Source organism: Phalacrocorax aristotelis, chromosome 1, assembly GCF_949628215.1.
Source record: "Phalacrocorax aristotelis chromosome 1, bGulAri2.1, whole genome shotgun sequence".
Classification (NCBI taxonomy): Eukaryota; Metazoa; Chordata; class Aves; order Suliformes; family Phalacrocoracidae; genus Phalacrocorax; species Phalacrocorax aristotelis.
Window position 1 is genome coordinate 3,182,608 of NC_134276.1, and position 13,096 is coordinate 3,195,703.

Below are 13,096 nucleotides of genomic sequence, written 5' to 3' on the forward strand. Positions count from 1 at the left end.
GGCATTGCAGCTGAGCACATACGTAGCAGACTACAGATGCCCACTGTCTTGTGGATAATATCTGATTACGTATATTTAAACAAGCATAAAAGCCACCAGCTGTTAAAATGAAGATTTGAAGGAATGTTTTGTTTTCAGGATACTGTAGGTAAGTCATCTGACACCCTCTGCCACAGACCATAGTCAGTAAAATATTTCCAGGTTATCCTTGGTTTGCAGGGTGAGAGCAGGAACAGGTGAGGCGGCGACGGGTTTTTCTTATCTACAGATTCACCGGCGCTGCCCGGTTTGTTTGGTTTTGGTGTTGCTGGTCTTCAGTTTCCCTTCTTAGCACCGTAGTTGGGTTTTGCTGAACTGCAGTTCTGTTGAATCGTAAACACGCTGGTAAAAAACAACGCTTAGACTGTGCTTGATTTCTCTCTGAACAAGACTGGGTTTAACTCCTAGCCCAAGCATGGCCCCCGTTTTTGCTTTTATTTGGACACTTCTGTATTCCTCTGCAGTCTGGAATGGAATTGAATCCCCTAGCTATTCAGGGTAACGGAAATACGTAGTTATTTCAGGCTTAACCTCTTTCTCCGATCAGCATCGGCTTAGATTTGAGTACGAAATAGTTTCTTTACCCCTTCAGATTAAACACAAGCAAACAGACAAGCCCCACAGCTTTTGTAGAAGAGCCCACCTGTTTCATACTTCCCTCAGAGCAATTTTGGCAGTTGGCTTTAAAGTCTCAGCTTTGGGCTTTCACGAACTCCGTTGCTCTGCCTGGAGCTCTGGGCCCTGTTGAAGGTCTGTGGAGTGGAGTGCCTTTTGCCTCAAGGTTTAATCGCCTTTAATGCTGCTGGATCCCTCCTCTGCCTGGTGAGATTTGTGTTGTTTTGGTTTCTCAGGCATGACACTTCAATGATTAATACATGTTTTCACATCCCAACACGCGTGATTTATTGCAGTAAGCTTGCAGGCCTACAAGCTCTGCTTCCCTCTTCAGATCTCTCCTGGCACCTATATTCTGCTGTGTTTAGTTTTCTTCCCCCTTACCCCTGCTGCAAAATATTATTTGTGCTGTATGTAGACGAAACCAGGACAGATCTGTTGCTTCCCGCAAACGCTGTTATGGAAGCTACAGAACTGCAGTAACTTGTTTTTCTGGTATCAGGTCTGGATATTAACTTTTAAGGTGAAAGATGATGGGCCAAAGTTGTTGTTGATTTAGACTATTCCGGTTGTGGTCCCCCACATCTTTTCTGTCTCCTTTAGGGAATAATCCTCTCCGTTTCCAGCTCTTTAGTCCTGGAGTCTCGCTGGCTTCTGGAAAAGCAGCTCGTTTTTAAGATTAGCTTTTGCTGATGCAAGCGGCCCTGTGCACTTTTTTCGCTTAAATTCTTTTTCTTCCCAGCAGCAGTTTATTCCAGCTTCTGAGAGACACCAAAGCTTGACTTAGGCGTAGTCCGTACGTTTTGAACGTCGTTTTATTCCTTTTTGCGTGTTCAGATTTACCTTTCACAGATCAGGCTCCTTAGACCATGGTTGCATTAAATCAAGAGACTCTTTCATTTTCTCTCCTATTCTTCAGCTTAATTTACTGTGTGTAACTTCTGAGGGATAGATAGTATTTGTGGTTACTAACGGCAAGTAAGGAGCACACCGCAAACTTGAGCACTCCGGTGAGGAGGAGTTTTTTTCCTAGTGGATAGATTAGACAGTAGGCTTATCTGATGCTGGCAGATAGGAGATATTCCTTTAGAAAGTCTCGTCTGTAGTCAGGGAGATGTCCTTTTGAGCCTGCATTTAAAGGCTTTACCCAAAAATACTTGCGTGCAAGGCTTAAATTTGTGTTTCAAAGGTGTGCATTGATTCATACACTGCTAGATTCAAGAGGAGGCTAAAATTTAACTTTTGTGTTAAGAAAACTCTGGTAGCTTAATTTATGAAAATTTGGTTTTTTTCTTTTAAACTGTGTTTCAGAATTTCTTAGCTGCCAAAAGACGCCATTTCACCTTAACTTCATACTGGCAGCCTCCCTTTGTAGCCCTGTCACTATTGTGCGTTATTTAACCAGTAATCTCTAAGAAGGTGAGAAACTATTATTGCTTTTTAGCACAGTTGACATGATATTGGCTCGGAGCTGCTCTTGGAGCTTCAAACATTTCAGATGGCTATAAACCAACTTAAACACCTTCATTTAGCGTTCTTACTGCCATGAGGTCATAGTTTGCAACAAAAAAAGATCAAATGGTGTTTAAGTTGTGTTGTTTTTTTTTTTTTAAAAAAAAAGTATTCTCATACCAAAGAGCTGTAGCTGTGGATTTTGGCTTTTGGCCAGACAATCAAGATTTAGTATTTTGACCAGCTGTGATCCAGTAATGTTCCTCAGAGGAAACATTTTGTGGGGAGGAAAAGATACATATTTGAGCCTGTGAATTGTATTCTGTCTCTCATACTGCTTTACAGCTTCCCCGAGTCCCTTGCAGACAGATTAAATAATCACAGGCAAATCGAACTGAAGGAACTTTTTCTTTCTTGATTATCAAAACTGCAAACAGATCACAACCAGAATCTGTTCGTTAAGAAAACAACTTTAGAAACGTTTGTGTCCTCCTTCAATCACTTTATCTCGCCTGCTTACAGCGCGGAGCCTGCATCTTGAGCCGTAGGTTTGTAAGAATGCCCAAATGGACTAATTATTGACTAGTGAAAACTAATATTTTGGGGAGAAAACCAGCTACGTTGTAGTTTTGCTGTCAATAAAACTTACAGCTGAAGTTAGACTATGGTGAACTGGCTTTTGAGGTTTGGATGCATGGAGATTGGCGATGATGTAATTCTCTTATCTATAATGTCCAATAAATCTGAGGTTTCTCTTTTTTCTTTAAGTTAGAAATCCTGGTTCCTGATAGCAATTCAGCGTACGCTTATACGTAACCAGCTCTACTCTGATCCAACTTGATGACTAAAAGTCATTAAGGCCTGATGACAGTTCATCAAATCGGGTTTTTTGTACTCCACTAGTCGCAGGCCGTTCTTTTTGGACAGGTGGCCACATCTGTTCGCTGTCTCAGAAGACTGAGCAAGTACTTGTGGCTGGAGGCTGAACCAGCTCAACCCTAGTAATTCAGGTCAAGGCTGTACCTAAACGGGCTCTGCTCCTGAAGCCAAACTCTTCACTGGTGACGATACCTTACGGTCTCTAAAGTTTCTGGGCAATTGGATATAGCTTTCTAACGTGACTTGCTTTTTTTATATATATTTTATTAATTCCATGACCTGTGAAGCTGCTAAAGCATCTCCTTCTCTGGACTTTTGCCTTGGTGCAGTGCTATGAACTCTGGTAACAGTGCAGCCTTTTTCCCAAGGAAAATGCAAATGGAATAGAGACCCTCTGTCAGCTGCTTGTTTTCATGAAGATTAAGAGCAACCTAGTATTTCTGAGCTCTGTGCCTCTCTCTAAACATTACTTTTTTTAAACTAAAAACACAATTTGACTTCTCATTCCCACCTGGAGGGAGGTGATGGAACAGGAAAAGACCCCTTGACTTAACTGCTTAACACACTGTACCTAGAGCCGTTTTGTTTCTGTTTTACTTGCCTGCAAGACTATGAGCATTGTTCTGCTTAAAAGTATATAGAGAGCTATTCATCCTCTCACGTTTGCCTTCTAGACACTCGTCACTCAGCCTAAACTAGTTGCCTGGGTTGCCCCTGTGGTCAATAGTGACTGTGGAAGGAGCCTCGGCGATGAAGGCTTAGGTGGCTGATCTCTGAAGTCCTTCCTGCGTATTTACTTTTATCTAAATGCCTCAGATAATATTTGATAAGCAGTTAAACGACTCTATTGACTTCATTCCTGCTTTCTCAGATTTGGGCTGTTATCCTATATTTATTTCTGATTGAAGCTGAACCCATCCTACTCATCTTTACTGGCAGCAATGGATGGTTCCGGAAACTTGCCCATAGGCATCTCCAGCAGCTTAAAACCTGGTTTTGCAGTCTTAAGTAAAGTCTGTTCCATTGCATGTAGTTTAAGGAACCTGACTGCAAGTGCTTTTTTGCCTAATTCATTAGTTTGAATGCTTGTGTGATAAATGGAGATCATTCCTGCTTTATTGCACTATGGGGCAGCCCTTATGTACTCTATTAACTGGGAAGTTATTTTGTAGAAAAGGGAGATTAGCTTTGTATTGCTGCTACGTTTAGGCTGTTAGATCACTTAATATAAATTATTCTGCCAGTTCAGCTTACTAAGCAAGGGATGATTATTTTTGGCTGCTGAACTGAAGAGGTATTGTTCAGGCATACATAATGTGTTAGCTTGAATAGCCTTGTCATAACAAGCTCTTTAAAAGCTCTCCTGGTCCTGCAAACTAATTAATTTCTCACCCTTTTGCCTGTAAGGCCTAGATTTACAAAGGAATTTAGGCATGTTTCTTTTCAGGAAGAACTTAAATTTACATGCCCACCAGAACAGTTTGTAAAGCTGCTTTTCTTGAGCTAATTAGTCACCACGGTTTTCATGTTGGTTTATTCAGACACTTAAATTTCTTCTGCTGCTGCTCCTTTCTTCTGCGTCATAGAAAAACTGCTGTTGTGCCTAAATTGAAGCGAACAGCACTTGTTGAAGGTAATTTGGGGTTTATGGATTAGACAGTCTCATGCTGTACTGGTCTGATGCAGAACTGGTGAGACCATACCTTGAGTATTATGTTCAGTTTTGGGCCCCTCGGGACAAGAAGGCCCTGGAGGGGCTGGAGCGTGTCCAGAGAAGGGCAGCGGGGCTGGGGCAGGGTCTGGAGCACAAGTGTGCTGGGGGGCGGCTGGGGGAGCTGGGGGGGTTTAGCCTGGAGAAGAGGGGGCTGAGGGGAGCCCTTCTCGCTCTCTGCAGCTGCCTGAGAGGGGCTGGAGTGAGGGGGGGGCTGGTCTCTGCTCCCAAGTCACCAGTGACAGGGCGAGAGGAACCGGCCCCAAGCTGCGTCAGGGGAGGTTTAGGTTGGGTGTGAGGGAAAATGTCTTCCCTGCCAGAGCGGTCAGGCCCTGGCACCGGCTGCCCAGAGAGGTGGGGGAGTCACCATCCCTGGGGGTATTTGAAAGACGTGTAGCCGTGGCCCCTGGGGCCATGGTTTAGGAGGCCTGGGTATGTTGGGTTGGGGTTGGACTTGATCCTAGAGGTCTTTTCCAACCTTAATGATGCTATGATTCTATGATACTTGTCTTTGCCCTTTAAAGAGTCTAAGAAAAATTAATTTGAGCAAGTTTAAAGCACAGTCCAGCGCTCCAGATAAGAATAGTAGGTATTACCCATTCTAGCGGCAAAGAGGCTTTGCCTTGTGTTTGATGTCTCCAAGAATTCCTTGCGTTTTGCACAACAATGTGCCTCTGCAGCTTCAGGAACTAGGACTAAACCTCGGATTGCTTTCTGCTTGCCTTTCCCTGCACGTCGTCATCCTCAGAGATGGCTCCTGCTCTTGTGAGGTCTTGCATCTTGTGCCGCAAGGTGATACGTTCAACAGGAGGACCTGCTCCAAACATGTCTATAGGCTGGTTTTCAGGCCACTGTTTTTAACTTGCCTGGACCCTCTGCTGACTGCTTGCATTTCAGGCAAGAGCTTTTATCGCTACAATACTGTGTAAAGAGTAGATATCCTTGGGATTGTTTTGGGAAACACTCATCTGTACTTAAATCCACAAGGTACAGCTTGAAACTCTTCCTGGATTAGATTTTAATCTCTTAAATGCCTGTCCCAGTGCTGTGAATGGTTGAATAAAATCCAGGGAAATGGCAGAATTTCCTATAAACCCTTCCTGTCATTGTGCCTAGATCAGGAGATAGGAAGCCCTCACTGCTATACTGGCTGTTGTAGATGTGATGCTTTGGCATCAGACTTCTCTCCGCAAAGGATACTCTACAGACCAACCGACGTGACGCATCTGTGCATCTGCCGTCTGTTGTATGTGGGGGAAAAAAAGTTACCCTTTTTTGCCTGTGCATCTTGCATTATTCGAACTGTTTGCACGTGTGGGGCTGTTTCTCTGGAATCTGCAGCCCTTCTGGGTTCCGGTTCAGCAGGAAGACATTCCTGTTTGACTCATCCCTGACATCTTCATAGAAACCAAGAAGAAAGATTTTTATCTTTATTGTTGTAGAGAATGCAAGACTGGAATTAGTTCTGGGAATAGCCTGTTTCTTTTGGAAAGGGATGTCAATAAGTGGCCTTTGAGTTTGGAAAGGAGCTTGTATGAGAATGGCACTCTTATACCTCCGTCATCTTTTTGAATTGCGCACGTGCTCACTATTTTAAATGGTATTAGGCAGCTGATTTGTCAAATAGGTCCAGACTTAGGAACACATTTTCTACAGCTCATTCTTAGAGCTGCAAAAAGCAAGTAGTTGCTCTTTGGATCTTGAATTGACAATACAGTACAACGAAAATAAACCAAACTTTAGCAACAGGGGTTTTTGTTTTGGTTGGTTGGGTTGGGGTGTTTTTTTTTTTTTTCTTTCCAACCGAGGCTGAGCACAGAAGCCACCTCTGCTTTTTGCCTGCCTCTTTCTTTTGAGCCTCCTGCATTTGGAGCCACAAGGTGATGGATCAGCACAGCACGTGTGTCCAAACTCTTGTAGCACAAATCTCATGGCTCTCCTGCCTTGAGACTCACCCTTTTTTCCTCAAGGCTCGTGGCAGGTTTAGGCTCCTCTTGGCAGCAAGACTAGTCCTAGCCTGTGCTTTGGCCTTGGTTTTGTAAGGAAGCAGGGAGGAGAAAGGCCTTTCCTGCCCAGTTCCACAACACATGACCACTGCTTGGCTTTGGGACGTGCATCTCGCCACATCTCTTTGAGACGTACAAATCACCACAGTATATGCGATCTCATCCAAGTAGAAGGGAGATAATTCAGCTCTGCAACATCTCTATAGCTGGAATGGGAAAGGCAGCAAAACCTTAGATATCTTGCCCTGAAAAGCACTATCTACTTAATTGCACGGTGTCTTATAATTTGAACAGTGATCTGCAGTGATCATTTGTCACTTGTCTGTGAGGAATTAGGTCATATAAATGTAGAATGATGCACTTTTGGACCCAGAGAAGTGTCTCAAATGTCATCTGGCTTTGTGAAATTATGCGTATCTTGAAATTTGGGTAAATTCCTAAAACCTACCATTTAATTGTGAAGTTTCTAATAACTCGATGCAGAGCAAAATACCTTGTTTTGCTGTTAAAGCTGAAACCATAGCACTCAATTTCCTGTGCTTTTTCTTCAGGAAGATTAAGCAAACCTAGAGGTAATATGAAAAACTTTCTTATCTGGGATTTAAGATAAACAGAATCCAATCAAATAAATAATACCAAGCATTTGTGTATTTTCTGAATCAAGGCTGAAAGCACGAAGCTGGGGGAAGGCGAGGGGAAAACAGACCATCCCCGACACGTCTGCAGTGTGCGTTGCCCAAGTAAAGTTCGCAAGCGTCCTGCCTCAGATTCTTGTGGTTGTCATCTTACATCATTTAAAAAATAAACAGTTGATTGCGTAGGGGTTGGTTAAATTATTTTGAAGCCCCTGGTCAGTAAGGGGCTTGAGGGCTAGCCTCCAAGAGCACACGTACGGCACTTATTAGCATCCGTGGCACATACCGATTCCTGTTTTGTTGCCTCTGTTAAGAGCGCTCCGAACCTTTGTGAACAAGGCTGCAAATGCTGCGCAGAGTTTGCATTAGAAAGGTCTGAAACAGCAGTTTGAAATCCAAGCAGAAAGCTCGTGCTGCTGGCCACGTGGGTGGCGCTTATCTCTCCTTCACTGTCCACAACTGTAAATTTTGAAAAGCAGTTGTAATTTGAGGGTTTTATGGAAGAGAAGGAAGTCCTACCCGTGGATTAAGGGGCAGCCTGGGAGGAGGTAAGATGGGAGAGGAAATTAAAGAGCAGTAGTCCTCCACGCTGCCTGCCCGTGGGGACACTTATTTTTCACAGAGGGACTTTTTGCAATATAACTTACCCTATTTACAAAGGGGAGCAAGAAGGGGAAAAAATGTGCAAAAGGATCCACGCTAGGGACCACTCATAACTGCTATTCCAAGATTTTTTTTTTTTCCCCCTGCAAGACAGATCCCAAAATGTATCAGGCCTTGAGCAGAAGTTTCCTTTAAATTGAGTTAATGAAGGAAACTCATACTGACAGCAGTTGAATCTTGGAGTTATATATTCAGCAGATCAGTAAGAGCTGTATTTTTTACGTTTGTTTTAAATTTGGAAGGAAAATGAACCGGTTGCTTAAGTGAATGTATAGCATAGTATTTGCATATAGGACGGTGATTATATTTGGATAAGGATTAAGCCGATGAAGGAAAATTCACATAACACACCCCAGATGACGTAAAGCGGATGTTACAAATTACAGACCCAGAGACAGTGTAAGTGGCCTGTGGAACTGTATTAAATAGTAAAATCAAACTTGTAAATTAAGCTTGATTAGTTCACGTTCCTCAAGAAACGGAGGTTGACGTTTGTCCAAAAAGTTTTGGAACGATTGGCACAGAAAAGCAGAAGATCTGGCAAAAATAATCCTCTGCGAATAGCAAAGTTAGTGTGTTCTTAGTCCTTTGTGCAGCTGTCAGGGAAGTCCAGTGCTGGAAGAAGTTCCTCTTAGAGGATTCGGCCATTATTACTCACTTTTGAAGAGTTTATGATGGCCCAGTACAGGCCATAAATACATAAATAGAAGGTCAACAGTAATAATTCATAAAGTACAGCTTGGTCCTATAAAACAGTGTTAACAGTACGAATTAACATAATGTGGTGGTTTCTTGGGTGATTGACTCTTCAAACCATGGAGCTTTGTAAATGTTCCTACATGATCTTACCGGTTTTCAGTAAAGCTGTCCTCTGGGGTGTCTTCTGTAGTTCATACAGCATTAAACACATTTGGGGTTTTAGCACTTCAGGATACAAGCAGTTGGCCAAACGGAGCCCGGAGTTGTGATAAAATAATTGCTTCAGCCTTTGGTTAAACATCTGTATTGCTCGTGAGCGTGCCTGACAGCTGTGATTTATCCTTTCCTTCTTTTATAGTGATCGACACCACACATCCAGTGCAATTCCCGTTCCAAAGAGACAGAGCTCTAGCGTCGGCAGATTGGATATTGGCTTTTCCAGTGGGCTTCCTTCTCCGGATAAAGGACTCCGAAAACGAGCCAGCACGGGAAACGAAAGACTACAGTACAAAACTCCACCTCCTAGTTACAACTCTGCTTTAACACAGCCCGTTGCCATCACGGCCCATGTAGGAGAGTTAGGTAAAAAACCTGGATCCATATCTTCCTCCTTGGATACCTCGATGGACTCCTCGAAAGGAAACACCAAGAAAGGCGAGGACTTGTGCAGCAGTTTAAATGGAGAAAACGGGAGCCTAAACAATACCCAAGAGCGGCAGGAGTCTTTCCTAGGACATACTAGTGCAATAAATGGGGCGTTTCTGCCTGGTGAGTGCTCCGGCACTGCAAGCAACGAGCAGCCCTGTGAGTATCGACCCTCGCTCGGCCCCGTCCTTTGCTGCGCTGTGGAGCAAGCGGAGGAGATCATGGGGATGGAAGCAACGGGGTTCAGCACGGGAGATCAGCTAGAAGACTTTAACTCCATCCCGGTGGAGCATGCCGTGGCGGTGGAGTGTGACGAACAAGTCCTAGGGGAGTTTGAGGAGTTCTCTCGAAGGATCTATGCACTGAATGAAAACATGTCCAGCTTCCGCAGACCGCGTAAAAGTTCGGACAAGTGAGCTTGGACGGGGATTTGATAGCAGTCATTGAGGTGAAATCAGTGATCTGGAATAGAGATAAAATTGCACTTATTCTTTATATTAATTATAAAAAAAAAATTAAAAAGCTAAAGCTATTCCTATGGTGTTAGACAAATGGACTTGAGCACGGTAACACAGGATCATGGTATGTTCATGGCCCAGGTAAATTTTGATTCTGCTTCCAGTCCTCTTATGTCTGGTATTTATAATCTGTTGGAAAATTTTTTTTTTAGGCATTGGAATCCATTTATAAAGGCTTTCCTGGAAACAACTTCCAGTGCAGATCAGGCCCTTCTGTGAATATTTGTTAATTATTATTTAGAGTTAAATTTATTTTAATCTTTTCAGAAGGAAAAAAAAAAAGTTAATTTAAAAATACGTTTATGGTAAGACCTCTTCACCTTCTCCCATGTACTCCTGTGTTTTCTTGAGCGATGTAGTCAGCGTTACAGAAATACCATGGATTTGTTACGATTGGACGGCTTTCCCTTGGCTGTGCTCTTGTAACCTTTGAAGTTCTAGTTTGCACTGATGGGTCTTCAGTTGGTGGTGTAAACTTGCCAGAGAACGAGCACCTGTGTGATATCTGCAGTTTCCTTGCACCTAATTAATCAGAAATGACATTTTTTCCCCCCCCCCAACCTTTCTTCTCACTGTTCCCACCAGTAGAAGCCTTGAGGGCTAAATCCCCTCTGAGGTTTCTTACAGAAGTCTCACCCTGGCCGTTCCCCGCTTCAGCTGGGCGCAGGCCTCGTCAGCAGAGACCGAACGAGCGCGCTACCTGAGTGGGGTTCGGCTGCCACCCCCCGTGCTGTGAAGCGCTTCACAGGCATCTCCATAAATAAAAAACCCAGACTGAAAACACAGTCAGCACTTTGGAACGGGGTCAATTTGTGGAATCGCTCCACCCCCTGTAGAAAAGAGGCACCTAACGCTATGCGTCTAAATTAATGTCCTTTTAACCACCTGTACTTTAAGGGAAGAGACTTCCAGTGGTTCGCTGGAGGTGCGGTTTGCTGTTAGGTAGGTTACCACTGGCGCGTGTGTTCAGCTGCACTAACGGGAAAGCAATTTGCAGCCTGCTTTGTGATTCCTGGTATTTGTTTTGATTTGGATTTCATTGCTCTTGCTTTCTATATTGTATACCCAAGAATTTGGGCTCGCGTTGCGAGCTATCAAATATAAAAATATATAGCAGAATAAAAAACACTTCATCATGCCTGGCTTTTTTTTCCCCTCCCTAGTCTATGCTTTCTTTTGAACCAATGACCTAGTCTTTTCCCTAACTTCACCGTAAGGCTAGCCTAAATTAATATTTTAAACGTGGATATGTGTAACCTCAGCTCTCTGTTGTCAAAACAAGGCGTGTATGTGAGAACCAATATACATAATAGCACTGTTCTAGAATACGCGTTTTTCCATTGTATTTAAAATTATACTCGCATTTTTTCTGTTAGCTTTTAAGGGCTGGGCCTGCAATTGAGTTGTAGGATCGAGCCTCTCTGCAGCCATTCGTTATCTTTGGTCTGTCCCAGCACGATGTGCTAGGTGGAAACACTCAGAAGCAGAGACCTCGATCCTGTAAGGCGTTAGAACGGGATTCCAGGTGCAAACAGGTGTCCAGGTAGGGCACATTCATGAGTATCTTCACCCCCAAATAATGTCCTCTGTTCCAACTTCAGGAAAGGCTTCCCTAAAGGAAATACTGCAGCAGCTTAAAGCACTGCCATCGTCTTTGAGAAGAGATAGGTAGGAAATTCCCTCTGTGCTTTGGCATCCTGAGAGCCAGAAATGAACACCTGAAAGCATAGCGCTTATTAATGAAGCGGGCGTAAGATACTTTGTCCTGTGGCTATATCTTGCCGTCTTCTGATAGCGGTGATAATTTTAGGTGAAATCGGGTGATGCTGAGTCAGTTGTGTAGGCACACTCGTGTTCCTCTAGAACGGAAGGGCAGTGGCTCGTGTGCCGTGGTGACTTTTCAAAGCAACCCAAAGAGTAGTTGTGAAGTCGCTTACGTTTTGTAGGCGACCACGGAGCGTCTCAGTGCAATGAAGCGACGTGTGAAATTAGGTTCGTAGAGCATCAGCGGGACTTTGGATTATTTTTTTTATTCCATTAGTTGCGCATTTTCTCAGGTTGCACCCAACCAAATGAAGTCTAGTTTTTCCCCCCGATGTTGTGTTGCTGTTCCTGTTTGAGCCCTGCAATTGTTAATGTGTCAAACACGGTGGTTGATTTCTGCGTCTGTCGCACAAAGCTTCTTTGACGGGCTTTTTATGGGTGTATCTTTAGCAGACCTTGAATCGTCCCCACGTTTCTCTTCCAACGTCACCGCTTTCTGTATAGAAGGTGGTGTGAAGGGGGGGCAGCATTGTAGGGCCGATTAAAGCATTGGCAAACTGCTCGTTGCTGTGAGGATAGGGGGTTGTACAGACTGCAGCCCCTTCATGGCTTTGTTTTTCATGATTATTCCCCCTCCCAAATTACTCCGAAAATAGCGTAGTGGGAGAGAAACAAATAGTAGGTTTGAAGGTGAGATGATATATCACAGTGTGCTTTAAACTGTCAAGAGCCTTTCAGTTCCTGCACAGCTGTGACGCTGTTAAATGCCTGCAAATGTCTTCAAGTGGAGAAAACATTTCATTGCAATCTTTTCTCCCCTCACTAGGAATTCCTGAGATTTTTGAGAATATTAGTTTTGGAAGATCGTATCCCACTATATTTTTATAGCGAGCACAAGAGCATTGGCTTATCCTTGCTTGACCAGGTATTTAAAATAATCAAAACCAGAATATCCCATAGTAAATGACACATTAAAACTATGTTGGTAATTGCGGGAAAGCTCATCTGTATTTATAAAATAAAACTGATAAGTATCTCTTGACTTGTGTGTCTTCTCTTCATGTCCTTCGCGTTTGTTTGCTCTGCGAGCCTGACTTGAACCTCAATGTCCTCCCCAGTGTCCTCCAGCCCCTCCCCAAACTCTTTGGCTTATTGTTCCTCAAGCCCAAATGTGAATATTTGTCAAGAAGGGTTTGCTCGAAGACCTCTGACTGCCCCATTGTCTCCAAGTCCTGCTTCACGCGAGGTGGCACCGCGCCCGTTTTTCACGCATCTTCCAAAACAGCTGGAAAAACACCGTGCGGTGAGGCTTGGGAGACAGCTGGATTTGCAGAACTTCTACAGATGGTGGAAGGGCCGTGTTCCCTCCTCGGGGAGGCATTGCTACTCATCCCGCACCTCCTGTGAGCCCAGCTAATAAGCAATATAGGTCTGCTGAAAAAAAGCTTGCGTTCCCCTTGAACGGGAGCC

General features: G+C 43.8%; 1 protein-coding gene across 2 annotated transcripts in view; it reads left to right on the plus strand.

Moving 5' to 3' along the window:
* The window catches only part of UVRAG (UV radiation resistance associated), a 104,202-nt gene extending 91,534 nt beyond the window's left edge, over positions 1-12,668 (plus strand). The window contains exon 15 of one of the 2 annotated variants that reach the window (XM_075112855.1): positions 9,058-12,668. In XM_075112855.1, coding sequence (XP_074968956.1) covers positions 9,058-9,760 — 703 coding nt within the window. In that variant the 3' untranslated portion in view covers positions 9,761-12,668. The remainder of the gene's footprint in view (positions 1-9,057) is intronic. The other variant, XM_075112936.1, reaches the window with a different exon arrangement.
* The last annotated feature ends 428 nt before the right edge of the window (positions 12,669-13,096 follow it).